Source organism: Rhinolophus ferrumequinum, chromosome 16 (assembly GCF_004115265.2).
Source record: "Rhinolophus ferrumequinum isolate MPI-CBG mRhiFer1 chromosome 16, mRhiFer1_v1.p, whole genome shotgun sequence".
In the NCBI taxonomy this organism is placed as follows: domain Eukaryota; kingdom Metazoa; phylum Chordata; class Mammalia; order Chiroptera; family Rhinolophidae; genus Rhinolophus; species Rhinolophus ferrumequinum.
Genome location: NC_046299.1, coordinates 27080859 through 27098902, shown reverse-complemented (window position 1 = coordinate 27098902; position 18044 = coordinate 27080859). Strand labels below are relative to the sequence as shown.

The 18044-nt window shown below is 45.0% G+C and overlaps 1 protein-coding gene across 1 annotated transcript in view; it reads right to left on the bottom strand.

Annotated features, from left to right (window-relative positions):
- TLL2 (tolloid like 2) overlaps positions 1-18044 on the bottom strand; it is a 116024-nt gene that overhangs the window by 60587 nt on the left and 37393 nt on the right. The window contains exon 3 of the mRNA XM_033129759.1: positions 4555-4632. Within this exon, the coding sequence (XP_032985650.1) occupies positions 4555-4632 (78 nt within the window). The remainder of the gene's footprint in view (positions 1-4554; positions 4633-18044) is intronic.

The following is an 18044-nucleotide window of genomic DNA, read 5'->3' as shown; positions in this document are numbered from 1 at the left end:
GGTAATGAAAATCAAACGCCCGCCATGGTAAGGGCTCAATGCAAGTTGCAGTAATAACCATCAAGGTCTGCACTTGGCGACAGGCTAGAAAGAATGCCTGAAGTTAGGCTCAGCAGTTACCCCCAGACACGCTGACACTCGGGGTTTCAGCACTGAGTGGTGCTTTGCATCCAAGTTTGTGGGATACCTGTTCTGTGGCGCAACCAGATTCCATTATTATTTGCTTCAGCAAAAGCCTTTAGGGACTGTTACTGAAAGTGAAATGTCCATTCTCTTTTATGAATATGGTTCTGGAAATCGGGCTCTAGCAAAAACAGTCACAGCTTCATTTGTGGAGCAGTTACACACTCCATTTCATTAATCCCATTATCAGCCTTGAAATGCAAGCTGAGCTCCCATCTCCAGGGGAGGGAGGCTCCTCAGACCAAATGGTCTGCCAGGAGGATGCTGAGTGAGCAATTCTCTGAGCCCCCCAGCCCTCCCCCAGAGCTGGAAGCACAAATCCCCACCGTCAGGGCTGAGGGGAGCCACATAATGCCAGGAAAGAAACCGGCCGCTGAAGCCCACGGGCCGGGGGCTTCCCTCAGATCCTTTCTCCTACTTGGGCGGTCTCTTTTTCTGGGGGTGGCAGAAGGGGGGCAGGTTGTGATCAAAGGGGAATCTGAGATTGACACAACTGGTCTTATCTTTGATTCAAACAAAACAAGAAACACCCAAGTTGGCGCCTACCAGTGTTCTGGAGGGACAAACGGATGGGAAGGCGGGAGGGGGACAGGCCAGGGCAGCCTGCCCTCACCTCATCTTTGAGGTCTTTGAGGTCTCCTTCCTCCCTCAGGATGCCCTGGGTGCTTAAAGACTTGCTTGTCTCCTACTGTAAAACAGAGTGCAGGATGGTCTGGCCTTGACATTAGCCTCTTCAAACAAAGCAGGGTCATTTGAGGGGCTGTAGACAATGGATTTAGCCAGCTTTAGGGGTGCGGGACATGGTGGGTGGGGGAGTGCTGTCATTATCCTCCTTAAAAATAACCCAAGAGAGCCTCTTGTTGCAGAGTGGGCACCATGCACAACCCCACCAGAGGCAGAATTTCAATGGGCTGCAGAAGGCTTATCCCTTCCCGTCCCCCTTAATTGTGTTCCTGTGCAGCTGTTGAACAGCTGTGGGATCCCAGTCCAGAGGTGGACGATGCACTTTCAATACTGGATAATATAATTCTTATCCAGGTAAGGTAGAGGCAGCAAGGAAGAAGTGCAGGAGCTATATTCATGGAGCACCTTTTACATAACAGACACCTACCTGGCTATGCACTTTGTATAAACACTATTTCTAATTCTCTCCAAACCTCATATGAGGAATAAAATAACTTTTGCACAGTCATAGCTATTAAGTCACTGAGCTGGGATGCAATCCCAAGTGTGTCTGACTATCCAAGTTTATTTGGTTGGGTCATTTTTATACCCAAAAGACTAGTAAATATTAAAAACCCTGGCAATGCCTATTACTGGTGAGCAGATAAGAGGCAATGAGGGAATGCGGTACCTGGTCTCCAAATACAGCCACCAGCAAGCCCTCTCATCCCTGTGAGCTCCTGCCACTTCTCACATTAAGGGGTGGAATATATTAGTTTGTCCTCAAACCTGGGCTGGCCCTTGGCTTGTTGTGACTACTAGAATGTGACAGAAGTAAGATTCTCGGAGTTCTGAGTCCAGGCCTTAAGCAGACTCATGGCTTCTACTTCCTTCCTCTGGGAAGCCAGCTGCCGTGCTGTAAAATAATCTCAGGTTAGATGACTAAGTGGTGCAAGTCCATGTGGAGAGAGGAGCCACATGGAGGCACAACTGAAGCACCAGGGCTGTGGCTAAAGCTTTTCTGGGCCTCCCAGCCCAGCTCAGCTTCAAAGTGAATGTGAGTCTTAGAGGGATTTCCCATAAGATATTGGTGAGTGAGAAAAACATGAGACGTAAAAAACGTGTATTGAATACAATCCCATTTTTTAAAAATGGCAAAGCTTAAATAGCTATATATATGTTTATATGTTTTATATATGTTTATATATGTATATGTGTATATCTAGGTCCAGTGAGTGACCCCAGGCAACGTCAGCCGAAGGATCACGCCACTGAGCCCAGTCAACCCACAGAATCATGAAAGATAACAAATCACTCACTGTGTGAAGTTACTAAGTTTGGGGTAGTTTTCATGCAAGAATAAATCACTTAAATTGGAAAAGGAAAATTATATCTGGCATCTACCTCACGGCAATGTGATGGAAAGCCCCTCTGGTTTCATTCCCACACACTATGCTCCATTTTTACCAGTAGGTGCTGGTCATCTATGGCCAAAATGAAGTGCCACTGAGTCTACCAGATGTCTGGAGAGCCTGAAAATACATAAGTCAAAATACCCTTGAATAAACAAAGCAGATAAATACAGATTTTTAAAGGGGGTCTTACACTGGGTCCCAGAAACACACTGTGTGACTGAGAAACAAATGCACATTTGTCCATTGGTGGGAGTGGGGAGTGGGAGCTAAAGAACCTGCCTCTCTCTCCAAAAGAGGTCAAATTGATAAGAGGGGGATCAGAAACCCAGTGAAAAATGGGGAAAGGATAGGAAGAGGTGAGTCACAGAAGTGCACCCCCAAATCACTGGCAAAGGTAGGAAAAGATGCTCAATTCACCAGCAGTCAGAGAAATACAAATTAAGTCATAATAAGCAACTATTTACAGTATTAAAAATACTAATACTACCTAGTGTTAGCAAGCCTATGGGGAGAGGGTCACACTTGTAAGTTGCCATGGAAATGTGAATAGTTCCACCTTTTGAAACTCATTCTAGCAACATCTATTAAAAACAGTAAGTGTGTGAGGGTCTATGTTCAGGCATTTTACTGCAGCATTGTTGATGATGGCAAAAACGTGAAGTGAATATTAACTGACGAAAGAAGGATTGAATAAACTGTGGTCCATTCATACCAGGAATATTTTGCAACTATTCAAAAGAATAAACTGAAGTTGTAACAAGTATCTTAGAGGAGTTTCCCTTAAGATATTGGTGAGTGAGAAAAGCGTGATACGTAAAAAATGTGTATTGAATACAATCCCATTTTTAAAAAAAGACAAAGCTTATATAGCTCTCTCTCTCCCTCTACCTCTCTCTCTCTCTCTCTCTCTCTCTCTCTCTATATATATATATATATATATATATATATATATGTTTATATGAGTTTATATATGTATATATGTATATCTCTACATAAATGTATATGTAAATATATGTGCATGGAGAAAAAAATATGGAGGAGTGCAAAGTCATTAGCATGTATTACCTGGGAAAGGGTAGCAGGGTGATATTTAGAAAAATGAAGTGAAGGAGGTAGCCAATTTAAAGGAAAAAGGAAAAAAAAAAAGACAACACTAAAAAAAATGTATGTGATTATACCGTCACACTTATATATTCATGTGAATTATATGTATATATGCATTTGTGTGAAATTATGTAAATGTATGTATATGTGTGAAATATAAAATAATATTAAAGCAAAAACATAAAATAAAGAAACCAATGAGTTCTATGTCTTCCCTACATAGGCATACCTGAAACACAGGATTCTGGCATTTAAAAATTATTCCTTTCGCTCCGTGTTCATTTTGTGTAGAAGAAACGCCATTGCCAGCCTGGAGCCCTGATTGGCACAGAATGCAGGCCGGACAGAAGCCCAGGGCCGTTCTCTCCTCCAGCACAGCTTCTGAACAGGAAAAGCTTCTCCAAAAGGGAGATGCTTCCAGTGCGACGCCGCCCCATAGTTCCCCAAGCTAGAATCTCTTAGAACCGGGAGAGCAGGGGCATGTCTGAGTGTGGCTGTGCAGACAGGAGCTGGTGGGGCTTCCAGGCAGGTGTATGCTGATAGATGGCCTTGCTCACAGACAGCTACACCTCATTTGCCCCCTCCCCCAACAGCCCAAGGCATCTCTAATGTACACCCTCACCCCTAGCCCCCAGTCCAGCTTTCTTTTCCTTCCTTGCCTCCCGTGCCCACTTACTTGTTCTGTCAGACCCCTCGCTCCCCAAGCTTCATCAGCCCTCTTCTCAGCCCTCAGGGGCTTCAACTCACAAGCCAAGTGCTAGAGGGAAAGGTCAAGTACAGATTGTAGAGTTTAACTGAAGAGCATACAGTCCCTGAGAGAGCAAATGCCACCCTTCTATCCCTTTCTTTGGCAGCCAGCCCACCCCGTTCAACAAAAGGGCACACTCCCTCGTGCCCACAGACTTCAGCACTTCTCAGCTGAGATAAAAGGTATAATAAGAGGCTCCCAAAGCCAAGGGTATGGGGGAGGGGGAAATGAGGAGTGACTGCTTAATGGGTACGGGGGTCTCCTTCGGAGGTGATGAAAACATTCTGGAACTAGATGATGGCGACGGCGACACAACCTTGTGAGTGTACGTGACACCACTAAATTGTACACATTACAACGATACATTTTATGGTATGTGAAATTTACCAGTTTTAACAACAACAGAAAAGCAGGCACAGGACTGGTAGGGCCTCACATTACCCTTTCCAGCTTCGTCGCTGCTGGCATTCGTGGCTGTGGCATTCGGCCAGCTCTCGAATGACTGCTCTTCAAGTCCACCTGAAGGAAGGAAGAAGAAAAGGAATGTGAGGATGCATCAGCTTTCTTTGTACCAGTGCTAGGAGCTAAGGAAGCCAACCTGGCCACCTGGGGGATGAACAGGATGACCAGTAGATCAGTAAAGATTTGTTCAACAAGCGTTCATTGAACACCTACCATATGCTGGGCCCTGTTCAAGACACTAGGGCAAAAAAAGAACCTGCTTCTCTAGAACCATGCACATAATCCACAAATTATAAAAGTATCACTCTCCTTAGTCAATTCAAAGACACCTGAAGTCAAATATAAACAGTTAACAGGCAAATCCCAAAGTCAGCTTCATAAGAAAGCTCAACTGCAAAAAGGGCACAGAACCCCACTCCAGGTCTGGAGTCTCCTTGCTGTGGAATGAGGGAAGATATTATCCCCACTGTTGCTAAATACGTGATATGGTCAGTTACTGCTGCCTTGGCTTCAGTAGGCATTCTGGTTTCCTCTCTGGGGTGAGTCTCCTTTTAGAAACTGTTCTGTTTACTTTGTAAATCAGACTCTGCAGACATTGCCTCATTCAAGGCCAGTGACGCATGTATTCACTTGCTAGTAGCCATGATCTACAAGCCAGCTTCATATCCGTCCCCACCAGGAACATGGTCAGTCACCAACTATTATTAGACCCACTGTGAGCCAAGTACAGTTCCAGCACCGGGGATCCGGGAGCTAACGAGACAGACGAGTGTGTATATTCTAAATGGGTAGCTGGATAAGAAACAGTAGGTAAGAGAATAAAGAAATAAGATCATTTCAAGTTCAGCGAATGCTCTGAAGATCAAATTCAGTATATGGTAGTGTGCGATTGGAGCAACTGCTTAGAAGGTGGTCGGAGAAGGCCCCTTCCAAGGAAGTGACATTCAGGTTGAAAGTTGAAAGACCCTAAGGAGCCAGCCACACGGAGATCTGAGCCAGTGCACCCCCAACAGAAGGCAGGATGGGAAAAGAACCTGGATCAGGAATGGGCTTGCCCTGTGGAGGGGCCGACCATAGTGGCCAAGGGGCAGGAGGCCTGAGTGGGAGGCCAGATCCACAGAGTTTAAAGCAGCAGGAGAGGGAGAGAAAGATGTGTTTTTATTCGTTTTACCAAGATCCCTCTGGCAGGCAAAACAGAAAGCCTTGTGATGGTCCAGAAAAGAGACAGCAGTGGGGTGGGCTGGACAGTGCAATGGAGACGTTGGGGACCTGTCATATTAGGGCTATAGTTGGAGGCAGAGCAACAGGAAAGGCTGATGGGTAAGATAGGAGGAACTGAGAGGGACCACCAATGACTCCTACATTTGCGGTTTCAACAACTGGGTGGATAGTGACACCAAAAGCAGATTTGAAGATAAAGCCTATGTCTATGAGAGACTAGTATACATACGGATCCACATCAAAGCAACTACAGGACAATCTATTTACCAATGCAAACTTATTTCTTGTCTTTGTTTAAAAATTTGCAACTTACAAGCTATTTCCCCATATCCTCTTGGACCCTGGTTTAGAACACTCTGTGGTAGATGGAGTGTCACCCCATTGTACAGAGGAGAAAACTGATTAGCCCAAGGTTACCCAGCCCATAAGCGAAGCTGAGGGTTCAGGACAGTCTCCTGGTCAGAGCCTGAGGATCTTTCCCATGCTCCACAGCTAGGAAGGGTCCCAGACATGGAACCCAATGGCCTGGCCCCAGGTCACCACTGTAGTCCTGCATCCCAAATCCTGACATGCAGACTACCTCTTTGCCTCTCGTGACTCTGACATTGGTGGTGGCCTGACGCACGCTGACATTTTTGCATGCCTTCATTCTGCTCGTTCCGATGCCTTTCTGGCCAACTCAGAATCCACTCACACACTCCCTGCAGCTGCCGGGGCCTTCGCTGCCAGCTCCCAGCCCTCTGGGTATTCTTCCAGTTGAGATATCATTTCCTCTTGGGCTAAAGGTCCGGGGAAATCCTGATGGTATGAAAATCGCTGGCCAGCAGAGGAATGTGCCATGTGTGGAGCAAAGGAGAGCCCGAGGCTGAGGCGCTACAACTAGCGTCGTCTTTTCTCTGCTGTGTAACTGTGGATAAGACCTCGGGTGTTAGTATTTTTCATCTGTCAAATGGGCTGTTGTGAGGACCAAATGAGGTCATGGGTTTGTTTAGGAACTTGCTCATTCAATAAATATTTATCCAGCACCTGCTACATGCCAGATGCTGTTTCTGCTGCTCAGGATATGACACTGAACAAACTCTACACTGACCTCATGGAAATTATATTCTGATGAAGGGTAGGGAAGAAAACAATAAACAAATAGGCAACTAAATATCTAAGTTGGTTGCTAATAAGCACTATGAAGTAAATAAATGAGGGTGAGGGGAACAGTGAATGCCAGGCATGAGGGCTTGCGGTTTCTTATGAGGTAGGAAAACCGAAGCCTGAAGGAAGTTAGGGAGAGAGTCTGCAGCTATCTGGGGAAGAGCATTCCAAACTGAGGGAATAGCAGGTGCAAAGGCCCTGGGGTGGGAGTGTGCTTGGCAGGAGGGAGGCGAGTATGACTGGAACGCAATGGCAAGGGAAAGAGTAGGAGGCGATGAGGTCGGCGGGCAGTGGAGGGTCAGCTCAGGTGGGGCCTTGCAGGCCATTTTCAGGATTTGGGCTTTTATTCTCAGAGATGTAGACGGGAGCCAGAGGACATGAAAGAGCTTTTTAATTGCACCAGCTTTGAATATGATCGGTGTTATCAGTAGTGGATAGGAGAGGGACACAGGAGCTGGGATCTGAAAGGAGATTCCATATAGCACTCCCAGCATGGAGGGTTGGTAAGTTTAGACCTGCTTGGCTCCTGTGCAAGGGTTGGGAGAGCAAAAGAAACAGACCTGTAAGGGTACCTGGGCGCAGACGGGTTCAAGGGTAGCTGGAGGCTGTGACTGAGGAGCAAAGCCCCGGGAGATTTGTATTCAGCTCTGAAGCAGGCATAGGAGAAAACGGTTGAGGACTTCTGATTCCCTTTGCCTCCTGGTGTTTGGGGTTATAATAGGAGCAAAGCTCTGGAGCTGGGGGGAAACCAGGTGTCCCCAGGTAAACGGAGGGGGTGGGGGGGGAAGAATCAGTGTTCAGTAAGTGCCAATTATGTTGCTGACCATGCCTTAAAAACAATGCTAAATGCTTTCCTGGCCCCAAGGTTTGTAATTCTAGCCTCATAAAGACTCCAGGACAAAAGGGCCATAAACACCTCCATTTTATAGAGGAAGAAAGAAGGCTAGGCTCCAAGAGGTGAAGTGCCTTGCCTGTCTTGAGAGTACAAAGATGGTTAGTAGTGGTGACAACTGGAGGTGGGTCCCGTCTGACCCCCCCAAACCTGTGCTCTTTCCCCTTAGACCCAGAAAGAACAAGGAGTACCAGTGGGGTGCCCGGGAGAGGCTGGTTATTCACAAGGGACAGAGGGCATTTTCCAGGTCTGTGGGAGGACATCCAAAGTCTGTGATGAGGTTGGGCCATGGATAGTTAACAACACTGATCCCTCCTCTGTCATCCTTTCCAGCAAGAGACTGAAGGCTCTCTTTCTTCTCAGGAGGACTTTCTCAGAAGCTCCGATCTCATACTTCCAGTACAGCTCAGCCTGGGATCTACCTGGAGTTAATGTGGTTTGGCTACTCCCCACTGCCCTTGGGATGTTCCAACTCCTATCCTAACATGATTGATGAGGCCCCTGTGATACGGCCCTGCCAGCCTCCTCCATCTGGCGCCTCGGGGCTTCCTGTTACTTCCCTCACACCCACTCTGTGCTCAGCCACCCTAAGCTACTTACAGCACCTGGGATTTCCACTTGTCTCTTATTGATGCACCTGCCTCAGCCACACACACCTCTTCACCTGAACAAATCCTACTGGTCCTTCAAGTCTCAACTTGGATACCACTTCCTCTAGGAAGCTGCCCCATGGCTCCTCTCAGGTTAGAAGCCCCCTCCTCTGTGGTCCCACAGCCCCCTGGACTTATATCCCTCATCACAAGGTATTGTGATTTCCTGTTTACTTAGCTGATCCTTTCAGGCTGGTTTCTAGTTTTTAGCATTTTGAAGAAAGCGATGTTGTCTTATCCAAAAATGAACAGTGTGCCTGGCACAGAGCAATCATTCAATAAAATATGTGATGTGTGAATGGATGGATGGATGGATGGATGGATGGATGGATGGATGGACAGATAGATGAGTTAAGGAGACAGTGCTTGAAAAGAGAACTCAATCATTTCTAACTCAGCCTAAGTGATGGAAAAAATCATCAGCTTTCATGGAGGGAGGAAAGCAGAGATTCTTGGAACAACGGTTCTCCATCTTGGCTGCACTTTGGGATCACCTGGAAGTTTTTAAGAAAAATACTGACGCCTAGGTCCCACCCCTAGAGGTTCTTGTTTAATTGGTCTCGGGTGTGGCCTGTGTTATGGGATACTTTTTTTAAAGCTCCCCAGGTGATTCTAAAATGCAGCCACGATTGAGATCCCTGTAAGAGGAAGCCCCAGCTCAGGGGGTTTTCTGACAACCAACCTCTCTCCTCCCCAGCTCCCCAGGAACGGGAGCTGTGGAGCTGGAGACAGACGTCAAACATTAAGAGAAGTCATTTTTCATGTCTAAATTGATGGAAAGTGTTGCTCTGTTTCAGTAAAAAGCTAGCAAATGAGCAAGACAGGTGTGACTATGGCTAGAACTGCAGTAATAGGCACTGCACAGAACAAGGAAGAGAGAAATACAGCCTGATGCAGACAGATTAGGGGCAGTGGGGGGTGGGGGTGGGGATATATTTTTCCGTGGGTGTGATTTCAAGACAACAATATTTGAAAAAATATACACATAGCTACTTATATTTGATCTTTGGTTAATTACCTCTTCAGTGAGAGGATATGCAAAGAGCTCCTAGATTTCATTAGTCACAGGGGTGTATTCAAACGTCTCCTTTGCATAAGAAACCCAAGCTTACAGCTGGTCTCTGGGAAAGAATGCCCTCCAGGCCTTGAAAAGAGAGCTCCAGGCCTGTTCACGCTCTCACTGAAACACAGCAGAGGTCAGCGGCCCGTGATGCAGGAGGCCAGGCTGAAATGTGTCTATCCAGCATTTGCAATTCAATCCCACAGTTTCCTTTATGGAACAATTCACTAAATTCAGAGTTGTTCTTTTTTCTAATTCACCATATAATTCACCTCCCAGATTCAATTAAGAAGCAATCTGTTAGCAACTTTGGGAGCAAGCTGCTTTTCTTTGGGAAAGCCCAATTTTCTTCCGCTCCCAACAAAAAAAGTGGCTTAATTATATGCATCATATGAGATACTGATGTACACACAATGCCCCTCTACCATAATTACTGAAATATTAACTATACATCCAAAGACATCTAGGCAGTAAGGGATGGGCTTTTCCAGAGCCCAACAGGGCAGAGCCTTGTTCCATAGAATAACGTTGCTCCATTGAACAGGAGTGACTATGAATGCACATTCGTTCATTTGGTAATTAATACACAAAACTTTGTATTCATTATTCCTTCTGTCCCTTATTCTCAGAGACTAACATTACTTAGTTTTTAGTTTTTTTAAACCAAATAACTGCCATTTTAAGTGCTGATGATTTGCAGGTCCTATATATATGTTGTCTATTTAATCCTCAAGCCACTCCTCTGAGGTGAATACACTCCCATTTTACATGCAGGGTAACTGAGGCTTAGAGCAGTTCAGATATCACTGGGGACACACAGCTACTGGATGCATAGGTTGAGATTCTCTTCAGATCAGTCTGGTATCAAAGCTTTTATTATACGTCGCATGCTAACGATACCCTGCCAGGACAACCTTTGCTCTCACGTTCACTGACGTGCAAGATGACATGAGTGGAGCCACATGAAAATCGAGCTGGAGTAGCCCTTTCAGAGGAGCTGCCCTGCAGTCTTGTTTTTCCTTATCTTCCGAACTGGACCAAACTGACAATATCCCAAGAAGTCAGTAAGAAAGAGAAAATCCTGTTTGTCAGGACTGATGAAACTGGACTTTGCTGATGACCAAATCTAACCCATCAATGAAGTACAAAGCTGGCATTTCACCTGCTGAATGAATCTCAGGCCAGTCCATGAAGTGATGCCGCGCTAAGGTCCGGCTGCATGCCACTTGTTAAAGTTAAATATCAAGAGACAAAGATGGTGGAAAGAAAAACAGGTTTATTCAGAACACCGGCTTTCTGGGAGGATGGAGGACTCCTGTCCAAGGCCACCTCCCGTCTGGACTGGTCAAAAGGTTGTATAGGTACACAAGAAGAACAAAGGAAAAGGGAGAGTCGGTCAGGCAGATCCCAGGGCTGACAGCCTTCCTGGGGTCTGGTTTGTTTTAAGATAATGTTATCTCTGGACTCTGGACTTGGACTGGACCACAGAGGCCTGGGGCTTTATGTGTATTCTGGTGTCTGGGCGCCTGAGGATTAAGAAATTGCTCTTTTCAGGTTAGGATTTTGTTAATTAAATGGATTAACGAGGTATGTGTAGCCTTGAGAAAGGGAATCAAACAGAGTTCTTCAGTTAATCAGTGAGGGGAGAAACAAAGAGGAAATAGCTGAATATCAGGGCAGATCTAACTACAAACTAGCTAGGTTTAATTACAGGTAGCTAGCTAGCTATACGGTGAGTCAAACTGCAAACTGGCTAAGTCTAATTACGTTATTGATTCCTGAATTTCTCCCTTACAGAAGTACAAATCTTACCTCACCTCATCCAGCACCAGTGAACCCTTCTTCTTCAATGCAATTTACCTCATCTGCCTTCCTTTTTCTCATAGAAACCCTGAGCCTCTCTTCTGCATTGGGAGAACACTAGTTGGGTTTCTGCATCTGTCCATGCCCAATTGTAATTCTTTCATCTCAAACAAACATTCTGACTTTTTATTTTTAGGTTTACACTGACTTTTTCATACATGTATTTACAGCCCTGGCCCCTCAGAGGTAAATCTAACATGAAACTGCTTTGTTTTACTCTACAAAAAAAAATAATAATAATAATCTCCAGCATAAGATCCTAAAACTCACTTTATTACTAGTCCATTCATTCAGCAAATATTGGTTGAGTGCCTGCTTTGGGCAGCACTGGGCTGGGTTCCTGAAGGCAGACAGGCAGGGGTACCTCCATGGTGCTAGTGAAGGGGATGAAAATCAACAATAAGATCATTCCATGATGGATGAAGTACTTTAGAGAAATTAAAACAGAGCTTTAGAAAGAGCAATGGTGGATGAGAGCCCAGGAAAGGCCTCTCTGAGTAGATGACGTTTGAGCTCAGACCTAAATGATGAAAGGGGGAACACATCTACCTGGGAAGAGTATTCTAGCAAAAAGAGAGGCCAACAAGTGAAAAACGTCCTGGAGAAGGAAAATAAGAGTGTGACGTGGCTGGAGCTAGGGCAGAGTGAGCCTCTTGTGCAGAGAGAGCCTCTGAGTCTTATCTTCACCATGTCTTAGCAGATTTAATTTGCACGCCCTGGCCACATGTAAATGAACAGCAATCCAGTGAATACACGTAAGTAATACTATTCCTCTTTTACAGAAGAGAAAACTGAGTCTCATGAATATGTTGTCTAAGGTCATCCGGCTGGTAAGTGATTGAATTTGCATTCCATGGGGGGCACTTCTGACTCCAGAATCCATGCTCATAACCTCTGTCCCTCTACCCCACACCTGTGCAGGTGTGGTCTGAGCCAGCACCCCAGGCAAGGCCAGTGGATGAAACATCTGCACATCTCTGTCAGCAAACTACCTGCAAGACACACTGGTTCAGACGAGGGAGGTTTTAATTATTCATTAGGGGAAAAAAAAATGACAAATCCTCTTTAACAGATTGATTCAGGAATGAGCTACGCAACTACGATAGTAATCAATGCGTAATCCTAAGTAGTTCAGTGCCAAGTAATTTTTATATCTATGCCAAATTTCAAATGCTGCAGAAGGGAAAGGGAAATGAGTTAAAAGATTATAACCAGTTTTTGTTAATGAAATGATTTCCTATTGGCGAGGGTATATAACAGAAAGGGAATTCTTATACCCTGCGGGTGGAGGAACAATATAAATGGATAGCGTTTTATGAGGTAATTTAGCAAGATGTATCAAAGTCTTTTAAGATAGGCAATAATATGACTTTGACCTAATAAGATGACTTCTGGATTTTGGTACTAAGAATTGACTGGCAATGAAGTCAACGGATGTTCATCTCAACATTTTTCATAATAAAGACTGTAATGACCACACCCAACAGGGGAGTGGTAAGATGAATTATGATATAACGAAACACAGTGTAACCTTTTAAAGTGTTTTAGAAGAAAGTTGACTAAAAAATGTTCATATTACAAGTCAAAAAACAGGTTAGGAAATAGTACCCAGTATGATTCCAATAGAATCGAGTATGGTTCCATCTTCTTTTTTTTTTCAAAGCATATATGAAAAAGAAAGAAAAAGGAAAAAGACTGGCTGGAAAAACCTATAGTGTCCATTGTGATTACATCTGGTTGGTGATTTTTGAATGAATTTTATTTTTTTATACACTTTTTGCACTTTCCCAATTTTGTTCAATATTTTTTAAAATCAGGAAATAAAAAGGATTTTCAAAAAGAAGAACTAAATTACACTATACACTTTGCCTAAAAACATGTGCTCTGCACTATGTAGTGTGTACATGCACACATGTACACACACATGTACACACACGTGTACACACACGTGTACACACACAGATGGTTGCTGGGGAAACCTTTCTTTCCAATGGGAAGAAAACATACCTGTGTTTATGCAGATGGAAAGTTGTGGTCCAGTCTTTTTTTCAGATTTTCTACACTAACCAAGTAAAGCAAAAAAATAATAAGCCCACAACTTGGCAAGATGGAACTCAAGAGTTTCTATCAGAACCTTCTCTCAGACAGGGCTGGGTGAGCTCTTCCGAGATCCAGCTCTCCCTTCCCCTGTCAGTTTAACTGGCTCACACCTGTGTCCCTCACTGGCCGAGGAAGCCTCAGAATTTGCTCCTGCCCCAGGCAGAAGCTCATGGGAAGCATCTTAATCATGCAAATTTGAGCTCTCTCTTCCCAGAGCCTCCAGTCAGGTATCCATTTTGCTTGGCGTTGGGGCCTCTGAGGAAGAAGAGGAAAGCGCAGGTGATGAATGGGAACCTGAACCCCCAAGGGAAACTGCCCTAGCAAACCACTGTCCACCTTCCCACGGAAACCCCACCCTACCAGGAGGCTTCCCTAGACATGCACTGAGAGAGCTCCCAGCCACTAAACCAGGCATTAGACCCGATGTCCTTGAAAACTGAGCAGGCTCTTCCTTAGGAATAGAAAATGTTCCCCTCCAGGCACAAAGGAGCCCCTTCACTTCCAGCTGAGCTCAGAACCACCGCAATCCCTCAGAGCCACTTAAGGTACCCATTTTGGGCCACGACTCAACACCTGCTTTGAATCAAGTCAGTTCCACAATGTACTATGCCGTGTGGGAGATGCAGTTGGAAACCCAATACGACCCCACCCATAGAAGCCATGAAACACAAAGAACCGTGAGAGCAACCAGGTGATGGAAATCCCACTCCTAACATGGAAGTCCAGGAGGGCTTTCTGGAGGTGGCCATTTAAGGACAATAGGGTTTCAATAAGTAGAGATGGGAGGGAGTCTTGCAGGATACGACATAGAAGGGAAACACCATGCTCAGCTTGGCAGCACAGCTTTGTTGACCAAAGTGATCTTTGGCCAGATAGTTAATTTCTCTGAGCCTCAGTTTCCTGGTCCATAAAAATGGACAAAATAGAAGCTAACTTGTCAGGTTGTGAGCAGCCCCAAATACAGTGCCTGGCACGTTGTGGGGACCCGATACCCTTACTAATCATTACTCTTCAGGTCACCTTAGGAGGCCTCAGCCTCTTCTATCTTCACCATACTGTAGCCTAAGCTCTAGCCAGGAGCATAGCTGTACCCAGCCCTCCCTATCCAGTTAATGGAGGCCTCCCCCCAGACCCCAGCCAACCATACCTCAGCATCTCCCAATTCAGGACAGGCCTGATAATTCAGGCCTGACAGATGACGGCTTATCTCTGCCCTACCCCATGGCCAAAACTTTAGCAGGGTCTGAGAACACACCCCAGTTTTATTTAGAGAAAGAAATGGGAGAGAGGGAGGAGAAGACAGATAAGAAAGGAGTAGCCTCTTTCTCCTTCCCAGCAATGAGTGTCATCTGAACTTCCAGTGGGGTTTGGTCCTTTTGGGTTCTACAAAGCTGTAGAGGAGAACTGCTAGTTCTTAGAGGCCCTCGGGGGATTTGGGGGGACTTCTCCTTCACACAGATTTCCAGAAGCTTGGTGGGGGTGCTTCTAAAACAGGGGATCATTGGGTGTGGCTGCAGTGGGGCACCAGAGAAGCATAGCAAAGAGAAATTCAGGCACACCGTGTATACGACTGACGTGAGGCCAGAAGGGAGCACAGAGACCTGGGAGCATGGTGGACACCAATTAAATTCTCTGAGACACTGAAGGTCAAAATTTGGACCAACAAGCAGAATGCTTAGGAGGAAGATTCCACAAGAAACTTCTCAGTCCCCATTTATTTCCTTTGGGGATTACTGAGCATTAGCAGTGACGATCTCCTTTATTTGCTTATGTGTTTATTGCCTGCCTCCCTGACACCCTCTAAAAAGCAAGCTCTGTCTTCTTCATTGATGCATACAGAAGATGGCTGCTGGTGGGAGGGAGGACTGGGGAAAGGGAGGCCGCAGGACGTGAGGCTACAGCGGACGGACGTTAATGCCCGTCTCCAGGTAAGAAGTGATGGCTGTGGGGATGGAGAAGAGGGTGTTTAGGAGAGCTGTTTTGGTGATGGGCGAACACAACTGGGTACCCAGTGTGATATGACAAGGGAGGTGGAAGGAATACCTTACTCAGCTCTGAGACGCCATGAAGGCACCCACGTGGCCATTCTTCATGCTGAAATGTGCTCATAGAAAAGAAAATTTCAGAGGGCCCATTCAATATAGTTGACATGAAAGACTTGGGATAACTTTAACGGGAAATGTGTATCACTGCAAGAGTAGAATTATACACTTTCATTGCAATTTATAAAAACAATCAGTAAAGACATGCAATGTTCCTGGATGAAGTGGATAAATAGGATAAATGTGTCAGTTTCCCCAAATTAAGTTATGGGTTTAATGCAATCACGAATCAAATTCTAAGAGAATTTTGTTGGGATCTTCTTAGGTTTTTGTAGAAAAGCGATTCTCAAATTCATCTAGACAAATAAACAAGTGAGACTATTCAAGAAACATCTAAAAATGAAGAGCAAGGGCAACGAGGAAGGGTAGACCCCACCAAATATTAAAACATATAAAGAAACTAACATGAAAAGACATATAGATGAATGGGACATAAATGCTAACACTACATATAGAAACACACACTGTGTGAGAAAGGAGACATCGCCAGATACGGGGAAATAATACATATGAATTAGATAGCGTTGAGATTATTCAGAAGTTAGATTATTATTCAGAAGGGTATGAACCCTACCCCCAAATAAAACCCAAGTGGATTGAAAGAAAGAGTTAAGCATAAAGAAACAAATCATGGAAAAGATTTAGAAGAAATATGTTCTTTCCCAAAGCTGTAGCAGGAATAATTTCATGTACATAGAAGTATAAGAAAAAGAAAATTTGATTTGATATAGTTAGCTTCAGAAACTTTAAAACTTTGTATATCAGAAAGACTGATTCCTTAAAATGAAAACAAATCACACTTACAAGGCAAAATACCTGCTGAAGATGACAAATGCTTACTATCCATTATATATCGTAAGTATCTCATGCAAATCAGTGAGAAAAACTATATCCTAGAGACATATGGGTAAAGGAAATTAGTGAACATGTTACAGAACAAAAATCTAATTAGTATAGAAGTTCACCCTTGAGAAATGAAAATTAAAGCAACAATAAGGTCCCACTTTCCAACTATGAAAGCAGCAAAATAAAGAGATCAATGATAGCACTCACAGTCAGGTGGCAGTGGAACTTGCATTTTGTGAAAGAATCATTTATTCAGCAAATTTGCTGAGCACCTAAAATGTGTCTGTCACAGGACGAAGCACTGGGGCTGCTCAGATAGATGGTAATTCACAGAGCTAAGGCAGAGCGCGCTGTCCAGTCCGGGAGAAAGGGGAAGACATGGGCATGCAGAGGATTCCCAGAGAGGGACTGGCTGGGTTTGAGGGAAAACCGAGGTGAGGAACAGACTTTCCGGGCATGAGGGAAGGAAGAGGACAGCCTTACAGAGTGCCAGCACTCCGCCCAAGTCCCACCGGAGTCTGATGCCAACACTCCTTTCCAACGTCTCTCCCCGCCCCCAAGTCCCACCCTCTCACCCACCTGCCAGCTACGCTAAACTGCTCAGTTCTGACAGCCAGGTTCCCTCTCCATGGCTTTCTTCATGCTCTGCCTTCCACCTGCAAGGCCCTACAACCCTAATTCAAATCCTTCAAGGCAGAGTGCAGCCTCTTCCATGAAGCCATCGCCCTCCTCTCTGCTCCATTTACATCTCCCTCATGGCCATTCATTCATTCCCTCATTCGTCAAGCTTTTATGGGGCACCTTTCTGTGCCAGGCGCTGTACCAGGTGCCAGGGACAGACAAAGAGATCAGACACAATTCCTGCTCTCAAGGAGCTCCTGGCCCTGATCCTACCAGGCCCGTGGTATAATTGTGAACCAGTCTGTTGTCCCTACAAGACAATTAACCCCTTGAGGACGGCGACAACATCCTGTTTATCTCCCCCGTGCGGTGTTCATAGCAGATGCTTAACAAATACATCCATTTGAATTGGACTGAATTAGATCAACTAATTTCTTGCATATATTATCTCCTCTAATTGTCACTGCACTAGTGTGAGGTAAGGTATTATTATCTCCTTTTTACAAAGGAGGAAACTGAGGCTCGATGAGGTAAAGCGTGTTTGTCCTCAGAAAATCTTAGGATTTTATCACGTGGCCTTTGCACAGACAACCAAATGACCAATAAAGATTTACAAAAGTCTCAAATGGCAAACCCCATGAATTGGGTCACAGAAACAGTACAAAGGAACTCAGGAAATCAAAGAAAGGAGGAGGCCAACCCAAGCCCTCTCCAGAGAACTGGAGGACAGAAGCAGAAAGAACAGCATGGAGCTTCATGGCCTGTTTTTGACCTTTCCGAAAAGAAGTCAGTTTAGTTCAAGGAGAAATGCATAGCAGTGGCTTTACCTGTAAGGATAGTACAGGAAAACAGAGGCTGAGGTGACCACCGGTTTTTTGGGTGATGGCATATGTCAGTGAAGGGTAATGGGGCCTTTGTTTCAGAGAGGTTAATACCTATGAATGGTTCCATCCCACTGATTCCCTGGG